General features: G+C 46.4%; 1 protein-coding gene across 3 annotated transcripts in view; it reads right to left on the bottom strand.

Moving 5' to 3' along the window:
* Window positions 1-508: 508 nt before the first annotated feature.
* BLK (BLK proto-oncogene, Src family tyrosine kinase) overlaps window positions 509-19,299 on the bottom strand; it is a 33,404-nt gene continuing 14,613 nt past the window's right edge. For 2 of the 3 annotated variants that reach the window (XM_015859870.2, XM_015859872.2), the window contains exons 3-13: window positions 19,077-19,125; window positions 13,254-13,347; window positions 12,375-12,473; window positions 11,588-11,691; window positions 8,812-8,961; window positions 8,183-8,335; window positions 7,600-7,779; window positions 6,981-7,057; window positions 3,417-3,567; window positions 2,940-3,071; window positions 1,937-2,512 (exon numbers count right to left, since the gene is read on the bottom strand). In XM_015859870.2, coding sequence (XP_015715356.1) covers window positions 2,304-2,512; window positions 2,940-3,071; window positions 3,417-3,567; window positions 6,981-7,057; window positions 7,600-7,779; window positions 8,183-8,335; window positions 8,812-8,961; window positions 11,588-11,691; window positions 12,375-12,473; window positions 13,254-13,347; window positions 19,077-19,125 — 1,398 coding nt within the window. In that variant the 3' untranslated portion in view covers window positions 1,937-2,303. Of the gene's footprint in view, window positions 1,144-1,936; window positions 2,513-2,939; window positions 3,072-3,416; window positions 3,568-6,980; window positions 7,058-7,599; window positions 7,780-8,182; window positions 8,336-8,811; window positions 8,962-11,587; window positions 11,692-12,374; window positions 12,474-13,253; window positions 13,348-19,076; window positions 19,126-19,299 lie in introns of those variants that run through there. The other variant, XM_015859871.2, reaches the window with a different exon arrangement.

The raw sequence follows: 19,299 nt of genomic DNA, 5'->3' as shown, positions 1-19,299 counted from the left end.
AATTTTTAGGTCAAGGATGTGGATGTAGTGATGAGACCAAGACCACGTGGGGTAGAAATAGCACAGACAGATAATGGAGGTCTGGGTCTTTCTGTATGAGGAATGGAAAGGCCATTTCAAAGGTCTTCACAAAGACCGGCCGGCACATGGGGGTGAAATGAAAGGACCCTCCTGGTTGTCCTGTGAAATATATATCATTAAGTACCTCTTTAAGCCCTTGTCTGGGCCATTCAGAGAGCTCATATTCTTTCTAAGGCAAGGATTACCTCTTATCTTGTAAAACACCTTGCAGAACCTGATGCCTGCACAAAATAAACAGCATGCTCTTGTTGGGAAGCTTCACTGCCTCCTTGTGAAGTGAGCTGTTTGGGTAGCAATACCAGTGCTGCAGGTCAGCAAAGGATCACAGAGTGTGAGATCCCCAATCACTTGCAGCACCTTTGCTGCCCATGGAGCTCAAGGTCTCTCTTAAGGCTATGAAGACTTCTCAAGCCCCATTCGCCTTATGGAAGGAAGCAATGCAAGTTGTTTCTGTACCTGGAACTACGAAGCCAGGTGAGTGTCTGTCCCATCCATTTGTCACAGGTGTGGCAGGGAACAAATTCAACACATAGTTAATTGAGGTCATGATGTCCAGTGCAAAGGAAATGCAACTTTCTGCCTCTACTTTGTTATGTTCACCCTGGGCTTGGCCACGTGTTGTTACTGGCCATAAAAATACCCAGTTCCTTTCTAAATTGAGCTACAATACTTGACTCTTTGGCCTTGGGTGATAATGAAACGCACAAGTGTTTTGCAGATACCCTGGAACTCTCCTACCCTGTTTGTTCCAGCATAAAAGATCCACAGGAGTCGTTTCTATTTCAGCTGTATTTATTTGCAGCGTGCCTTATCATTAATAAAAAACAAGTGGACCAAGACTGTTTAATCCCAAGTTAGCACCAGGCTCTGCTCACATATTGCTCAGGAGGCCCAGGAGCAAGACTGTGAAGATGGAGATGGTGGGTTTGTTGGACTGGTCAATGTAACCACAGTTGTCTGCTCCCACTAATGCTGATTTGGAGGGTTTCTTCTGATGTCCTGGCAAAGCTGCATCGTCCTCCATGAGGGGCAAAGCTGCCTGTGGTTCTGCTGTGAAAGGCACTGGCATAGCATACGTGTGATAAAGAAACAGCTGAGACACCAGGGCTTGTTTCACCTCCAGGTTTGGACACCTGGGAGGATCCCACTGTCCAACTAACAGCATCTAATGCTCTTTTATGCACCCTGTGCTTCCCCATCCAGCTGCAGTTGCAGTGGTAGAGGGGTGTATGTCTCCCATAGACCCCTACTCATCAATCCTAGGGCAGGATGTGGAGATGTCCTATAGCATGAATCACCAGTGATGTATGAAGAGCTTTGCAAAGCAGGAAGAGTGAGGGAGGATACTATTCTATTTTATTTCTTATTTTTATTTTATTTTGTTCCGTTTTTATTTTATTTTGGGGCATTTCTGTATCATTTTTTCCCCTTCCCCGCTGTGCTCGGAGCTCTCAGATTCACGGGGAAGTGGGGACATCTGGTGGCCACACCACAAACCTCTCCCCTTCTCCTCCCTGGGCTGGGAGGAGGAATCGAAATCATCAAGGTTGGAAAGATCAATCAGGATCACCCAAACCAACCATCATCCCGTACCTGTGCCCACCCTAGACCGTGTCTCAGTGTCACATCCATCCTTCCCTGGAACACCCCCAGGGATGGTGCCACTGCAGCACCACTCATTATGAGAAGAAATACCTCCTAATATCCAGCCTGACCCTCCCCTGGCACAACATAAGGCCATCACCTCTCATCCTGCCTCTGTTACCTGGCAGCAGAGCACAACCTCCTCCCAGGGAGCTGGGAAATGGGAATGGGAAATGCAGGAGCACATTGACATCCTGATGGAGGAATAAAATAATGGAAAATGGTCTCTCCAGTTCTTTATTAAGGATTCAGGTTTGTCACCCCATGCAAGGATGACTCCAGAGTTTGGAGGCCTGGTGAGACCCCAGAAGGTGCAGAGAGGACACATCCCTGTTTTGTGGAGGGGTCAGTGGCTTTGCATGCAGCCCTGTGCTATCCTCCAGGCAGTGTTCCCCCCTTCCTGGGGGCAGAGGGATGGCAGCTGGGGGCTGTGACACCATCGTCTTCCCTCATGTCCCTCCTTTCTCCCCATCTCCAAATCCATCATAGAAGCGCACGGGAGAAAGGGAGATCCTGACAAGAGCCATCACCAACCTGTGCAGGATGGTTGCTTTCCTCTGTCCCCAGGTGCCGGTGGCTTATGGCTGAGGTTCTGCCTCATACTGCTTCTCTGTGGCTGTGTAGAAGTCCTCAAGGACAGACTGCAGGTACTCGAAGGTCGGGCGTTCCTCAGGTTTGTTTCGCCAGCATCTCAGGATGATGCTGTAGAGCTCAGCTGGACACAGGTCCGGGCAGGGCATGCGGTAACCCTGCTCCAGGTTGCGAATCACCTCAGGGTTGGTCATTCCTAGAGAAGAACACAGCACAGCATGGGTTATTCAGCATTGCGGGGATGTGGGGACAAGGAAAGACCAGATGCTGGGCTACAGCTGAGTATCACCCCTGTCTGCAGTCCCTCATCCATCCAACCACCCCACTCCCAACTCTCTTCTTCAGGCTTTGTCTGGATTGGAAGTACCCATCTGCATTGTCTCCAGGCATAAAGCACCAGAAGCCCCCATTAGATGCTTTTAAGCCGTCACTAGATTCCTTGAAGCCATCAGTAGATGCTTTGAAGACACCACTAGGTTCTTTGAAGGCACCAGTAGATTCTTTAAAGCCATCACTAGATGCATTGGAGCCATCAGTATATGCTCTAAAGAAATCAACAGATGCTTTGTAGCCATCACTACATGCTTTGAAGCTGATGGATGCTCATCCCCTACTCACCATACCTGGATAAGGGATCCTGCCGTAGGTTATGATTTCAGTTAAGAGGATCCCAAAAGACCACACGTCAGACTTGATGGTGAAAACTCCAAAGTTAATGGCTTCTGGTGCTGTCCATTTGATCGGGAATTTGGCTCCTGCTCAGTGGAAGCAAAGGGAAATATAGGATGTGAAGGTGCCCATGGGCATGGGCAAGGTATTCCCCAAAAGCTGAGCCCTGAGGAGCTGCAGTGTGACTTACTGAAGATATTATCAAGTTAGGAAGATGTGAACAGACAACAGCAATTGTTGCTTTAATTAAAAGGTTTTTTTCTACCTGACAACAGTTTGTATCTCTCTGTTCTTTCCCCAGTAGAATCAAAGCTATTCAAGCTTTAATGACTTTTTGACATGGTCCCAGCCCAGCCCTTGGATGCCCCATGGTAAGAGGACTGGAGATAAGGGAAACGAGACAGTGAGGCAACGCAGGGAATGACACCCACCTTCTTGTGCCAAGTATTCATCCTCAATGATCCTGGCCAAGCCAAAATCAGCAATTTTGCAGCAGAGTGTCTCTGAGACCAGAATGTTGGCAGCTCTCAAGTCACGGTGGATGGAGTTCATTCTCTCAATGTATGCCATTCCCTCTGCCACCTAGGGGAGGAGAAAAGAGCCCATCTTCAGCTGTCACCTTCCCATGGACCACTTTGTAGCCTGTCTGCATCTCATCCACCTTTTATAGATGCACAGCTTGTATGTAGGGTTGCCCAAATGCCTTCACATGCATCCGACTGCATCTTTGGATGGATGGGTGGATGGATGGATGGATGGATGGATGGATGGATGGATGGATGGATGGATGGATGGATAAATGGATGGATGGATGGATGGATGGATGGATGGATGGATGGATGGATGGATGGATGGATGGATAAATGGATGGATAAATGGATGGATAAATGGATGGATGGATGGATGGATGGATGGATGGATGGATGGATGGATGGATGGATGGATGGATAAATGGATGGATGGATGGANATGGATGGATGGATGGATGGATGGATGGATGGATGGATGGATGGATGGATGGATGGATGGATGGATGGATGAAAGGATGGATGAAAGGATGGATGGATGAAAGGATAGATGAGTGGGTAAATGGATGTATGTATGTATGTATGGATGGGTGGGTGGGTGGATGGATGGATGGATGGATGGATGGATGGATGGATGGATGGATGGATGGATGGATGGATGAGAGGATAGATGAATGGGTGGGTGGATGGAAGGATAGATGGTCAGATGGATAGATGGACAGATGGGTGAATGGGTGGATGAACAATCAGATAGATCCACAGACAGGTAGATAAACAGGAAGACAGAAACATCTGCATGTACACAGATATTACCCACATATCTATGCATATGTGCAGCTCTACCAGCATGCAGCCAGTCTCTCAAAGCTTTGAACAGCCAAGTCAAGTAGAGCAGGAGCATCATTCTGTTTTGCTCAGAAGTTGTGACTTTGAGTTGTGTCTGTAGTGAGCTGCAGAAAGTTGAAGTTAACCTGAAGCCACATCACTGGATTCTCAGTTTCTGCCACAAGACTGTTGCTTCTAGTTGGGATTTTAATAATCATTACTACAGATTAAATAAGTGATATTTTTTATATATATAAAAAAAAAGAATTAAAAAAAAACAAACAACATTGAGAGAGCTTGTCTGTCTCTCAAGTCACAATACTGAAATCCAGACAAATCTGGGACAATCAGAGGCTTCTCAGCATCCTCCTCTGGTCTCCCAAGTAGATCTGCTTCCAAGTAGGGTGCAGATCCATGGAGAGACTTCCACAATACAGATCAGACTCATGTTTTAATCCTTTGGGTTGGATCCAGATTAGGAACCAAAGACACAATGTAGCTGCCCTCAGATTCCTATGGGTTGCAATAGAGCAGAAAACCCAGGTATGTGTAGCAATACGACTGATATAGATCCCTTGTCCTGGGCATACATTGCCTTCTTCAGTCACCCTACTTTGGGAGGTTCTGGCTCCTGAGATCATCCTTCAGTCTTTAGCTTGTTGGAGCAGCCCTGGGGTCATATCTGGTGTGAGATGAACCCCCATAAATGAGGGCAGTGATCTTTTACCACTGAGTGCTGGATGATGTGACACGTGGGATTCCAAAGCTACTGTATTAGCCAAGTCCAGATTTGGGCCAGGCATTTTTCAGGAGGAGTGGATGCACACAGCCCTGCTAATAATGGTTAACACCTTTCAAAGCTTTTAAACGCCTGTGGGTGATGGCAGAGCAATTTTCCACCCCATACAGATTCACATCAGCATCTTGACTTAAATGTGGTTTCAAACAGGATACTAACACATACTTTCCAATGCTGCATTTCTAACCTGCATCAACACCCCTTCTGTGCATGTGCTGCCTTCTGTAGTGGAAAATGGAAGAATTGATGTCATTTCCTCTCCTGATCTAATGAGATAAGAGCTGGTGATAGGCTCGTTCCAGACCAGAGATCTTTCAAGCTTTCATTCTGAAGAGTGACCACAGGGTCAAGTGCATCAGACCAGTGTTTTCTAATCTTAGCCCCAACGGATGCTAGTGGATCCAAAACTATGATTGATGGGGCTGGATGCCTGTTGGGTCATGCTGTCATCCCAATACCACTGATAGTCATAGACTGCAAACTGTCTCAAGAGACTGCTCTCTTCCTCCTCTTCCTCCTCCTCTTCCTCATCTCAGAGCTACTGAGTGTCTGAAGTCAGCTGAGGAGGGAAGGGAATGATGAAATCTTCAAACTGACACCCACAGCATGAAGGATGGGCAGAATCCTTCTCACGCACTTCAGGCAGCTCATGTTGGGCACCACATTGCTCAGATGTCTGGGTTTTGGCTTTCCTGATCCTGGAAGCCATGGGCAGTTCAGGGTCATGCAAATAGTGTGGAGGGGTTCCCAGAAAGGTGCTTCCAGGTGAGCATGGAAAGAGGATATCAACATGAACCCAAGTGTCAATGCCAACTATATGGGGACTGTTCAGCTTTCACCTCTGAAGTGGATGGGTTTTTGGGCAGCTCAGACCACCAGGTCACGTTCAGGGCTCAAAGCCTGAGCTCAGGGAGATATTTGGGTTCTCAGCTCTGGAAGTTGCATTGGAAAAGGTCTCTGTCAGGGTTTCCTGCAACCTCAGTACTGTCAGACTTATACAACCCTGGTGCTGGGGCCAGGCGAGACTACTGCCTGGAAATGCTCTGTCATTCCACATGTTCAGTATTGCTCTCCTCTTCCACAGTGGCATAAATCTCCTGTCAAATCCAATGTTTCTCAAATAGTGATGGATTTGGATCATATGCTTCTCATCAGATGTTTAAAACAAACCACAGGCGATATCTTTCAAGAGATCAAATAGAAGAATGAAAAAAGGAAAGGAGAAAAGTAGGGAAGGGAAAAGTGAATGAGAGAAAGAAAGAAGAAATCAATGGAGAAATACTAAACAAGGGGGCTACAGATGGGTCTATAACTATTTACATTTACAGCCTGGGGATGCTTACAAGGCCAAAACCCTATAAAGGCAGAAATTATCTCTCAAAAGGAAGGTCATTTGCAGTTTTGAGGGGCACAACATCTTTTATGCCCCATCATCAGGAGGGAAGAACTGAGGAAAGCCAGCACGTTTCTACAGTGAAAGTCTCTTTGTTCAGCTTTCTTTTCCTTTTGGTCATAAGAGAAACAACCTTCTTCCTGCTCACTAAGCCATAAAAACAAAACAAACCAAAAACAAACAAGCAAAACTATAACAATAAAAAATAAGCAAAAAAGAAATGTCCTTCAGAACTGCATAAAGTTCCCCTGAGGGCCAGCAGAGCGTTGCTGATGTGACATGCACATTAAGATGAGGGCTGAGAGAGGAGCCCTCTGACAGCATACCAGGAGGTGCTGTTTTCCTCTGTGACACTCGATGCTGGCACAGATGTACTTCAAACTTGCAACGATTTCACTGGGACAAAAACAAACGATGGCCTCCATTTCATTGCCAGTGGATGATCACTAACCTGAGCAGACATATCAATGAGTTTGGGGAGATTCAGCTGACTCCCTTCCTCTGTCTTCAAATAATCCAGCAAGCATCCTGCAAAAAGAGAAGAGACCGCAGTGAGCCTTCAGAATACATCTGTGCATGTTCTTTCTCTGGTGCTTCTCTGAATGGGCAACAAATCTACCCACATCCTGGAGAGAATCCAAGGGAGGGCAGTGGGTGTCCCCTGCATCATCTTCTGTAAGTGCTCTGAAAAGCAGCCAAGTTACTCCATGCACACACCTTTGCAAAGTGTTAGACATTCTTCACCTGATGCCTCGTGGTCAAGAGGGGCAAAAGGACAATTTCACCATGAGGAGAACAAACTTCTGCACTTCCAACACGAATGGGGGGAGATCAGAACTTGAAATACTCTTCAAGTGGAGTGCCACCATCTTGTGAAGGGGCTTATGGAACATGTAATCATGTATTTAACCAGAGGGTCCCTTCCTTTTCCAGAAACAGTCCCCTAGATCATTTATTGCTTTTCTTATCAGTTCAGCACAATGTCCACCCATTATACGTGGGAGTACCAGCCAGCTCATTGACCTGATTTTGCAAGAAATCCAACAAAAGCATTTGGTAAGGCTCCTTACCATTGGCCATGTACTCTGTCACGATGTAAATTGGCTGCTTTGTGACTACAGCATAGAGACGGACCAGCTTGTTATGCTGGAGCTTCTTCATCAAGTTTGCTTCTGCCAAGAAGGCATCAGGGTCCATGCTGCCCTCCTTCATGGTCTTCACTGCCACCTTGAAGTTGTTCTTGTAGTAGCCTGCAGGGAGATAACAATGCACTGAGGAATCCTGGCCTTTCTGCAGGCTCTGCTGGGCCACGTAAGGAAAAGAGCTTGTGGAGCAGGGAGCAGAAAACCATAGCAAGAGTTTTCAGCCTCCCAGCAAAAGGGAGTGGTAAGTCTCAGACCAGTAGGCTCTGAGCAGCCAGCGGGTATAGGAGGAGATTGGAGAGGCATATCAGTCACAACTTCCCTATGAAGCCCACTCTGAACCATGCAAATACAACCTCTCTGGTCCTTCCCAAGAGTACATCATCTACTGCTGCAGATGTACCCACAAATTAGCTGTTCATTCTTCAGGATGCCCATGCCCAGACCAGCCCTGTCTTCAGGAAAGAGACTTTTCTGTCTCCTCTTTCCTGAATGGGGTTACTGTACTTACCCATCCACACTTCCCCAAACTGCCCACTGCCAAGCTTCTTCACAAGTTTCAGAGATTCCCGTGGGATCTCCCACTCATCCTGTGCCCAGGGCCTCTGGGGAGCCAGGGATATGCAGGGAGCCATGAGCCTCTGGCACAGACCATCTCCCCTCTCTGTGTGAGCAAAAACCATAAGACAGTTCAATGGGCAGTTCATCAGCAAACCTTCAGCCTCAGAGCTAACCTGCTCCTCCTTGAAGAGGAAAAAGCCAGCTTGTGGGACAACTCCATAAACCCACAGTGTTTCAGCCACAGGGATCAGCGCAGCCAAAATGGATCCAATTAAAGGAGGAGGCTCAAAAAGAGTCATAAAGGAGACTATTGTCTTGCTTAATAAGTCTCAAACCTTCCCAGACATTCCTCTTGCATATCCATTCAGTGCTCAGTTCTCTTGGTGACTCCCTGGTTACACTGCAGTCGGCAGAGCTCACCCTCATAATGCCCAAGGACAAAAGACAGGGCATGGGAGCCCAGTTTGAAGAAGAGCATCTTGCTCATGAGGGTGGATGGAGCAATGGTGGTGACTAGCAAGCCCACCCTTCCTCTACCCACCTCCTGCTAGGAGTCAGTAGGGAAGGAAAGCAACTTACGGCTGTAATGATGGATTAGCTCTGGCAGGGTGGCAAAAGTCATCCTTGGGGAGATGTAATAACCTCCACCATCTAAAGAGCGGATCCTGTAGTGTTTGATGATATCCCCATGAGCAGAATCGCTGTCTCTCACAGACAAGGAATAGGCACCTGGAGGGCAAGCAAGAGAAGAAACAGTGAGGGCAAGCAGCAACTCAGGGACCAGCAACCCTCTCTTTTCTCAGCTGTCTGCAGCTGTAGGCACTTCTCCCAGCCCTTGCTGATTCCTTCTCATCAGGCTCCAAAGCTGCTAATTTCCACCTCTCCAATGCATGTGAAGAGGGTGAAGTTTCACCAGAGCTTGACTGGGCCTGTTGAGGTTTGGTTGGGTAAGACTTGTCTATGTGGTAAACAACAGCCCTGTGGAAACCACATGGTCATCAAAACCCCATCTTTTTAGGTCATTATAGACTTTCCACAGCTTCCCTTTTTCATCTGAATTCTCTCATCCAGACAAAGCAAGTGACTGCAGACCAGCTGGTTTATAGATACAACCCCTTGGTACAACCACAATGTTGGTTCATGGGAGAAAGAAGGTAAAGAAATAAGTGTCCCTTCTCACTGCTATCCAAGGTCCTCATATCCCTGTCTTTCCCTATAGCCTAAACCCCAGTCCTACTCTCATCTGTTTTCTCCTTGTAATGGGGTTATAATCCAACACATGTTTATATATATATATATATTTTACACAGAAAGAAACCAAAACAACCAGAACAAAATGCTGCTACAGAGCAGCAACTTCATGCTTATGTCAGGGTAAATTTCAATACAGCTTAGCAATGTTAGTTTTTCCCCCCTTAGCCTGGATCATATTTCCAGAGAAAGTTGTTATAAGCCTGCTGGGCTGTTAAGAATCCAATACGTCAACTGGGTTGATAGGTTGCCTTTTTAACATCTGAAAAGGCAAGGCTATACATGTTAAAAAACATGTATCTGTCATATAGGATCATAAGCAGAAGTGGGGCATTCCATGCTGACTGTGAAAGCCTAATCCTCCACATGAGGGGAAAGTCTGGCAGCACGTAATGCTCCCTGGCTGGTGTTTCTCCATCACAGCATCAGTTCTCACTGCAGTTTCCTGCACTACATCTGGAAACATTCCTTGTGCTGATAATTTAAAGGAAATAACAATAGAAAATCACTTCTGTGGACATTTGCTCTATTGCTGTTTGATTATGTGCCTTGACAAGTAGGTCCTGGGAGGGTCTACAAGTTTTCCATGTGCAAGCAGTTGCTTTGGGATGAATTTTGTTCCAAACTATGAAATGCAGTCACATAAACTTCATGGAAGACCCGCTGGTTTATATGCAGAGCAAAGGAACCCCAAGACTGGAAGCGGAGCACTTGGGTTTTATGGAGCCCTGCAGCATCCTCAGCAGTGCAACAAAACACTCCGGCAAAGAGCCGAAGAATGGCTCATTGTTTACAGCCCTTGTCTTGTTAATTAAGGTCTATAACTACACAGCTAAGAATGTCTTTCCCAGAGAGAGATGTACGGTTCTTGCTGGGTGCAGAGAGGTGATGCTATAGGGCTTGTGTCTGCAGTGCTTAGCATAACTGGCTAGAATGGATTAACCACATTCATGCAATATTATTATTGTCATTATTATTATTCTATTATTGTTGCTGTGGCTGCTGGTGATGTGTTCAAGAAATGTTTGGATATTGTGTTGATGAATATGATTCCAACCTTGATAATTCAGTGATTCTGTGATTTAATTTCATGGTGACTGAAATAATGTACAGGCCAGGCTACAGCTCATCCAATTTGGGCCTATAAGGCACGAATCCAGAAGAGCAAGTAGCATGCATGGACATGGCTTGGGGCATGTAGGGGTTTCTGCAGAGCAAGGTCTGCAAAAGGAAGGAGCCAAACATGGTGTGAACCCATCTGCAGTGACAACACACAGCCCTGCAGAAGGGAGTGCAGGAATTAAATCCCTGTATCTTTCAGAGCAGTGATGTGCAGAATGCAGCAGTGACAGGGGCTCCAGGCATCCTCCAGGCCAACCTATCACCTGCCTACTACCTGGCTAATCCTCCTCCTGTCTTTAATGCTAATGATTGCATTTCACCCAAAGCCAGAGTTTGGTTTGCTGGAGTGAGTGCCATGGAGCTTTCCCTGTCATTCACTGTGGTTGGCTCCTGTTCCCCTGGGAAAAGTGGTGTAAGGGCAGAGCACAAGAGCTGGGAAGCATCTGTTCTCTCTTCTCTCAATGAGAGCAGAACATTTAATACGTTACATGGAGCCACGTGGATGGCAGGAGCCTCATCCTCCCTAGCAATAATTAGGATGGACAAAAGGGGTTACAGCCTCTCAGCCACAAGGTCTTTCCTTGTCCTGCAGTCCTGCATCACATCCCAGCACAAACCTGGGCTTACAGATAGGTCCACATTCTGTGCTGGGCACAGGCTCAGAGCAGTGTGGGCAACACCAGATCTTGCTCTAAGTCTCAGAGCCTCCTGTTTCGGGCTTGGGATCATCCCACAGGGGCTCTCAGCTCCTTTCTGTTTAAAGAGTAGCAAGTTTGGAATGGGAAAAGCACAGAAGGTGCAAAGGATTCTGCTTCAAATCATACCAAGGGCTGTTTAGTCCCCTAAACACAGGTATCGCATACCTGTGAGATGTTATGGGACATCTGCATGGGGCTGGCAGGTATGCTGCAAAACTATATCTATATATTATGGAGCATCTGGATAGCTCTGAGATGTCCAGCAGTTGCTCTGTATATCTCACCTGTGCTGGTCTCGCTCTCTCGAACAAGGAAGGAGCCGATTTTGTTACCAGAAGACAACAGCAGCCGTTCAGCATCTTTTCTGCTCAGAGTCTTAAAAAACCACCTAGGAGACAGAAAAGGTAAAGCTCAGAATAAGAAAAACGACATTCTTTCCAGTTGATTTGTTTTGTTTTTTTTTTTTTACTATTACACTCTGAAATGGAGGGTTATTTTTATCAGTAAATAGATTTCCATTTGCTGGAACGTGGCAGTAATGAGCTGTTTTTGGTGTATAAACAGCAGATTTCTGTCACTTCGGGCTTGTTTCACTGCCTAGCAGTTTGAGCAAAGCAAAGAGCAGAATTTGTTCCAGTGTTGCTATACACAAGCCCAGCCAGAGCAGGGACCCACAGGCCATGTGTGAAGCAGATACATGGGTTAGAGGTGCTAACTGCCATTAAAACATACCCCCTGGATACAAAGAGCATCTATGCTTTGATCCCATTTCTGCATGCTGAACTCAGTAATGGCTGGGTCTCTCCAAGAGGCGATTGCCAAGGTGGATCCCAAGAGGGATTACTGGGGCTAATCCTCTGTAACTGAATACCATCAAGGAGGATAAAAAATAGAGAAAAAGCTTCTCCTTCTTCTGCTTTGATACAAAAACAACATTGGATCAAATCTTTCTTTGCAGGGAGCTAGACACAAAGTCCACATCTCGGCTAAAGCAACAATTAGTGTCAAGATGCTGTTTTGGGAAGGAAAGCCCTGCATCAACCTTCACCCCTCATCAGCTTATGCACTTACTTTTCCTGTTCCAGGCTGTCTACTAGTGCAACGAAGTTGCTGGGGATATAGCCTTTCTTCCCACTTCGTAGGGATTTGGCCAGCCACCAGTCCCCCTCACTGCAAAGCAAGAAGAAAATGTGTCAGTGCCTGGAGGAGGTTTCACAAATAGGTAAGGATTAGAGGACAACATGGTGTATGGGGTTCTGAGCACTCCTTAGGGGAGATGTTAATATGTGAAGTCTCTCTCATTCTCCTAGGATCACCACTTGGTTGAAGGCTGCTGAGAAAAACTGTGTGGCCTGTCAGCAGCTTCTTGAGGTCACGGCTTCTTTCCATTGATGTAGAGGAAGCACAGACCATGACAAAAAGCCATCCCCCTCCAGAGGGACCACTGGTTCCAAGCTCCATGTGTCCATTAGGTCTCTTCAGGAGGCCACCTCACAGGACAGCCAAGGACAGAGCAGCCCTCCAAGGCTAAATGGGACCAAACCTCACTGCTGCCCTATTATGGGTTGGGTAGATGAACAGCTGGCCTCCTCTCGTGAGTTTTACAAGAAGATGAAATGAAATCATTCATCTTCCTGGCTCAACTCTGTCCTTTCCTCTGACTACACCCAACCCACATCCTTTGCAAATGCACGATCAGCACAAAATATGCAATGGGCTGCGTTAGTTGCACTCATGCAACTTCTGCACCCAAGTGTACTGGCAGGGGAGAAGGTCCCAGCAGCAGCCAGGCATGGACACAACCTGACCCCAAAGTGCCTGCAATCCCAGGAAAGCAGTATAGTGTCACCTTCTACATCTCCACAGCTCTGATGGGCATCAAATTCATGTCTGATCCCAAAGTCCCCACCTTTGCCAGCCTGGTTGTGCTCAACTTTGAGCATCCCTTACTTGGAGAGGATCTGGAGTTTCTCCCCCTTGACCAGCTCCAGATCACGGTCACTTGAAGCAGCAAAGTCGTACAGTGCAATCACAATGATGTCATCTACAAGAAGAAGCAGCATATTGAATTCAGCTCTTTACTGGGGGGTGACACACAGTCAGCGGTGCAGTGAGGCACTTCCCCCCTCGCACCCATGACCCCAAAGCCAAGATTTCCCCCAGCCCATCTTTCCTGCCAGCCACAACCTCTGCTCAGAGCTTAAGCTATTTTACCTGTGTTTCCTGTGCTTGTCTTTTTAAAGCCCTCCAGATCCACACATACACAAAACCCAGAGTGTCAACAAGGAAAAAGTGTTTGTGTGGAATAAGAAAAGTCGTAAATAATCTGTCAGTGCTTGGCCTTGGTTCTACATAACAGAAAATGAAATCTGCTGTGGCAACATTGCCCAGGGATTCTGACTCAAAAAGAGGAGGTTTTCTTGTCTAGAGAAAGGATGGTGACACCTCAGTTCCTGCTAGTGGAGCCCATTGCAAGGGTCCAACTCTCCCTCGAAACACTCTCTGCTCGGATCATGTCTCTCCATCCCTTTTACATGCTGTTTCTTGCAGATGTGTCACCACATGTAAGTCATGCTGCTGCCCTCAGCTCCAGCACTCAGCTGCTCACTTTGGCTCAGCTACAGTTCCCAAGAGGGCAGTGGTTGCTTCAGCATTTCCTCTCTCCAGACCCAAAGACCAGTGCTCTGTGTCTCCCATTTCTCTTGCAACTCACTCAGGCCAAGGCTGTGAGAAGGACTGAGTCCCCACCCCCTACCCTGACACTCTGTGTTAACTACATCCGTGTTGGTCCAGCACATTTTGGGCAGAACCAAATGAATTTCTGCACTCTCTTGCACACAAGCTGCACTGTGCATGGCATTGCATGTGTGCATGAGGCTGCTGAGGGAAGATCTCTGTGGGATGGGGGATCTCTGTATGGGAGCAGAGCTGCTACATGTGCATCCCAGGTTGTGCTGGTGCTGCTCGTGGAGAGGTTGTGTGACCTTTCATGTGCGCTCGCAGCTGCTGAACCAGAAAGGAGCAGCTATTTTGGGGCAGAGCAAAACCTATGAAGGTGATCGGCATGCATGCACAAACACAATCACTGAACCAAAACGTGGTAGAAAAGTAAAAGGGAAAGGAAAAGGGAAGAGAGAAGGGAAAGAGAAAAGGGTAAGGAATGAGCAAAATAACAACAAGAAAAGAGGGACAAAAAAAAAATGGAAAAGGGAAAAAGGAGGAGAAAGAATAAAGAAGAGAAAAGAAAAGGGAAAAGGGAAAAAGAAAAGGAAAAGGAAAAGGAAGAGGAAAAAGAAATGAAGAGGAAAAAGAAAAAGAAGACAAAATAGATGCTTGGCCATGGAAAGCTTTCATCTTGTCATCAGCCTAATGAATGCACCAAGAGCCACGGACAGGCTATACATAGCATTTTTCAAAACAGACTGTCAAGCCACTGTCTCTATGTGACCTTTTCAAATAATGCCACCAGCAAGAGAGCCAGACTGGCCCTTTGTCATCGGCAGATAAGATGTCTCTGGGGCAGCTCGGGTGCTGTGTCTGGGCAGGACCCGCTGGCGACTGGCAGGCAATGAGGGATGCGGAGGGTCAGCGTGGGAGGGCTGCAAGGAGGGAAAGGCAGCAAACCAAGCTGTGAGCAGTTGCAAGGAGGAACTTGGAGGTGCAGAAGTTTCGGCAGAGCCATGCTCTTTCCTACAGGAGGGGAAAAGCATGGCTGGCTGCAAGGCTTTGAAGTCTTAAAATAGCTTGCACGGCTGGGAGCTTCCCTCTGAGGGATCTCAGAGCATCTGGCATTAGCACTGCATCCATCTACTTGCTGCCTCCGTGAGAAAGCAGGTGTTATCTCAGCTTCTCCAACACAAGAGGTGCCAGGCGTGCACTGCTGCAAAGTGGCTGGACAACGTGCCATCCATGTGCACTGTCCCACTCCAATTGTGAGTGAAATCATGCAGCGGTTCTGCTTTTCCTTTGAAAAGTAGAAGTAAATGTCAAGTACGGAGTGGCTGCATGTTCGAATAAAAAAAAAATAAAAAATAAAACACAACAAAAAAAAAAAGGAAGAAGAGTTAGAAAAAAAGGTAGTTTTGAACTTGAATCAAGCAAGGGAAGTGCAAATAAACAAAACCAAAAAGCAAAACCAACCAACCAAAAAGAGAGAAATCGAGAAAGAAAAGGATTACATTTTGCAAGGACAAGAAAAGGTTTTGCACGGTGAAACAATTATATGACTCCCTCTTATCCCCTTTTCAATGTTTGCATTCAGAAACACGGCATGCTGAAGTGAGCAAGAAGAAAAGTGCTGTCTCTGGCCAAGCCAGCAGGACTTGCCGTCTCATGATGAAAGCAGCTCCTTCCCTCTCTGAGTCTGTCACCCTGCTGGGAAACAGCGCCGATAATGCTTTCTTGGCCCATTTGACTGAGTTAGGTCATGAAGCTGTCGGGGCTGCTGGGAGTGACTGCTTTGCAGATAGTGCTAGCAGCACAAGGGCTTTGATTGCGAGCCAAACGCGTCTTGGCTCAGTGCTGCTGTCAGGAAAGTGAGATACCAGCTCAGTTTGCATAGGCCAAGTGCCAGTTTGATGGCTTAATGGAAATGATTCAACCAGGCTTCCCACCACTGCCCCATCGTGAATGGACAGTGTCTGCAAGCATCCTATGGTGGTGGAACCAGGCTATGGTTGTGCCAGTGTCTTACAGAAGATGGTGAATTGGTTTAGAGCTGTGCTAAAGTGGCAGCAGGGTTAAATACAGTTGTGAGGCACTGAAACAGAGAGAGGTGGGGGGGTGACCTTGGGTTGGAGACAGCCATGGTCAGTCTGGATGGGGCTGTGAGCACTGATGGAGCTGTGGGTGTCCCTGTTCACTGCAGGGAGTGGGACAGATGGCCTTCAAGGGTCCATTCCAACTCAAATGATTCCACTATTCTGTGACACTGTATTGGCTCAACTAAGAGATATGCTGTTAAAATTGGGTCCTGTCTCCCAGCTCAGCAAGACGTGGGCTGGTTCACCAAGGTCTGCTTGGAAAGTGTGCCTTCAGAACATAAGCTTGCAGTGAAGGAATGCTTTCTGCCAGATACGTTTCTGCCTTCTGCATCCATGCACCATTTTGACTCAGTGAATGTTGTTGCAGACAATTTCTGCTTTCCTCATAACATCATATAAAACTGTAATGTCTAACTTTTAATTAGGAATCTGGAGCATTCACTCTTGTCTTCCTTCCCTCTCTTACTTTTGATTGAGAATGATAATTTTTGTACAAGAACTCCTCATTTCTCAATGAGAAATAAGCCTTCCTCTTTTGTTTCCCAGTGAAGCTCACAGCCACATTTCTTGTTGCATCCTTATCAAACTCAAATCCATCTTCAGGGAACAATAAAAATGACCAAGAATTTGGATGTTAATTTTGCAGTACTTCAAAGGACTTCAATTTCCAGAGCACACCCAGCTTCCCCCTTCTGAAAATGAGACCTGCTTATACTATGGTTAGTCAAAAGCAAGGCCAGAGGCTGAAGAAGTTGCAGTTCCTCAATTGGAAGAAATGTCCTCGTGGAGAAGCTGATTCTTTGTGCACTCTTAGGTTATGATGATGCATGATGAGAAGCATCCGAAACAATCAGTTGTTTCCATCAGTAGTGCTTACATTCAGCTGTGAGCAGCTGAAAGGGCGATCGTGGGTGTTATTCTTCCTATCTTCTACATCTTATCTATCTAAAGCAAGCTGAAAGCAGCAGCTCTAGAAATGGAGCTGGTGTGCTTGGACCTGGACTTTGCTGTGCTGAGGGTTTTGGAAGTACAGAATTAAAGGTAAGTTTTGACTTCACAGAGTGGAGGAAAGACCCAACACCAACCTTAGAGGCACTGTGAGTGCTTAGGGATGTGTAGTAAAATGAATGAGAGGCTCACACGATGGAATAACCCACAATAAATAGTGTGTTTGCAATGCTGCCAACACAGTTATACACTTCTTGCCTATCTTCATGCTACTTCCATTAAGACAAATAATGACACCTCCTGTCATTATTAGGATCTATTAACAAAAAATAGATAATTTCTGAAACGTCAGTGTGAAATCTTGAAGCTGTGAAACAAGATGCACTACAACAAGAGCAGAAAGAGAAAAAAATCATAATGAAAGGGAAAGAGAAAGGGAAGGGGAAAATAGGGAAAAATTCAAATGTCTCAGATGGTTCCTATCAGCTCATGTTGCTGCACAGGACAGAGGCAGACATAGCATCATCTCTGGAAACTTAGGCACCAATAGAGAAAAACAAGAAGTTCCTGAATTTTTAGTGAGAGTATTCCTCCAAAACTGGAACCATACCCAACAAGCCACAAGATTTTTGACATCTACAAATTCTAACATGGTATTTTTTAGCATCTTTCCACTTCTGCCTTCTGGCTTGAAGCAGAAGTAAAAGGCGCCTCTGAAGACTATGTCTGTCATGCTTCTAACCAGAGCAAAAACTATGCTAAAAAAAATAAGCACAAAAAACCCAGTGATGTCTGCTCAGTTGTGGTGGTAGAAGAGTGTGACCATTTGGAAATGTGCCCTGATAACCATTTCTCCAAAGGAAATATTGTTTCTGGAAAACAAATACTTGGACAGAAATGCACTCAGATTCCCATGGATGAAGAGCTACATTCCACCACGTGTGTCAGCACAGGTGTGGGACTGAATAGCACCAAACCACATCATACCAGAACATTTTAATGTTTCCATTTTGACGTTCCTCTGGTCACCTCAAAGCAGAGGCATCCAAAAGGACAAGGAGAATGGTTTTAAACTGATACAGGGGAGGTTTAGGTTGGATCTTAGGAGGAAGCTTTTCACCCAAAGGGTGGGGATGCACTGGAGCAGGTTGCCCAAGGAGGCTGTGGATGCCCCATCCCTGCAGGCATTCAAGGCCAGGCTGGATGTGGCTCTGGGCAGCCTGGGCTGCTGGTTGGTGACCGTGCACACAGCAGGGGGTTGAAACCAAATGATCATTGTAGGCCTTTTCAATGCAGACCATTCTTTGATAAGACCATGAAGGCCAGGTCTGCTGTTACACTGATTATATCCATCATCCCTCTTTTTCCTTTCCCCAGGCCTATCTCCCCTTCTGCTCTTTCATACATATGAGAAAATATTGTGATTTACTAACCGCTTCCCTCCAACCTTCCTCTGTATTTTTACCTTCTTTTAATTCTCTCGGTCTGTAATCTACAAAATCTCTTTGACACAAATAACTACAAGCTGCTTTCAGAGGCTGGGCAGAGGTAGCAGAGGGCTTCCTGCTGAAAGGCAATCATCGACCAAATGCCATCTGCAATCTGCAGATAATTGCAGAGGTGGCTGAAGCCAACAGCCAGGATGCTCCGAGCATCCTTATTTTGTACTTTCCTTTCTTCTCATTCTCTTTGTAGTCTCTCTCTGCTATTACCTCTGAAATCTTCAGCTGGCTGGTTATGGCATTCACGGGTTCTTGTGCTCCAGCAGAGGGATCTCATGCAGTCAGCACCTCAGATCTCACTTTGCTCAGCCAATGAAGGAGTGCATTTCTCTCTTAATTTCTTCAGTGAGTGGGAGAAACTGGCCGCTATCAACATGTAGTGATTTAAACTGATTCTTTCAAAATGAACCAATAAACTCCCTGCCTGGCAACACTAAACTTACAAAAACCACATGGCTGTAGCATGAGACCTCATTCTCAAGACCTGCTGATGGAGGACCACCCCTTTGCAAAGCCCCACGGGAAGGTGAAGGAAACAGCAATTGAGCTCAGCATCTTACCTTGTGCAGAGGCTTGGTTTAGATGAGAGAGGCTGATAAATTGTCTGCCCTTTGGTAGAAATAGAACAAGAAAAGAAGACATAATTACTTCGCTGTGTTTGCAGGAGGACTTGCTTTCAGCTTCAGAGATGAGTGGGAACCCACTGCAGCCAGTCGACCACCCCCACACCCAGGTCCTTACACGTCTGGATGGTTTTAATATGTTTTGCTGTGAGGTATTCTT

The sequence above is a fragment of the Coturnix japonica genome, chromosome 3 (assembly GCF_001577835.2).
Source record: "Coturnix japonica isolate 7356 chromosome 3, Coturnix japonica 2.1, whole genome shotgun sequence".
Classification (NCBI taxonomy): Eukaryota; Metazoa; Chordata; class Aves; order Galliformes; family Phasianidae; genus Coturnix; species Coturnix japonica.
This window is presented reverse-complemented; position numbering and strand designations above follow the sequence as displayed.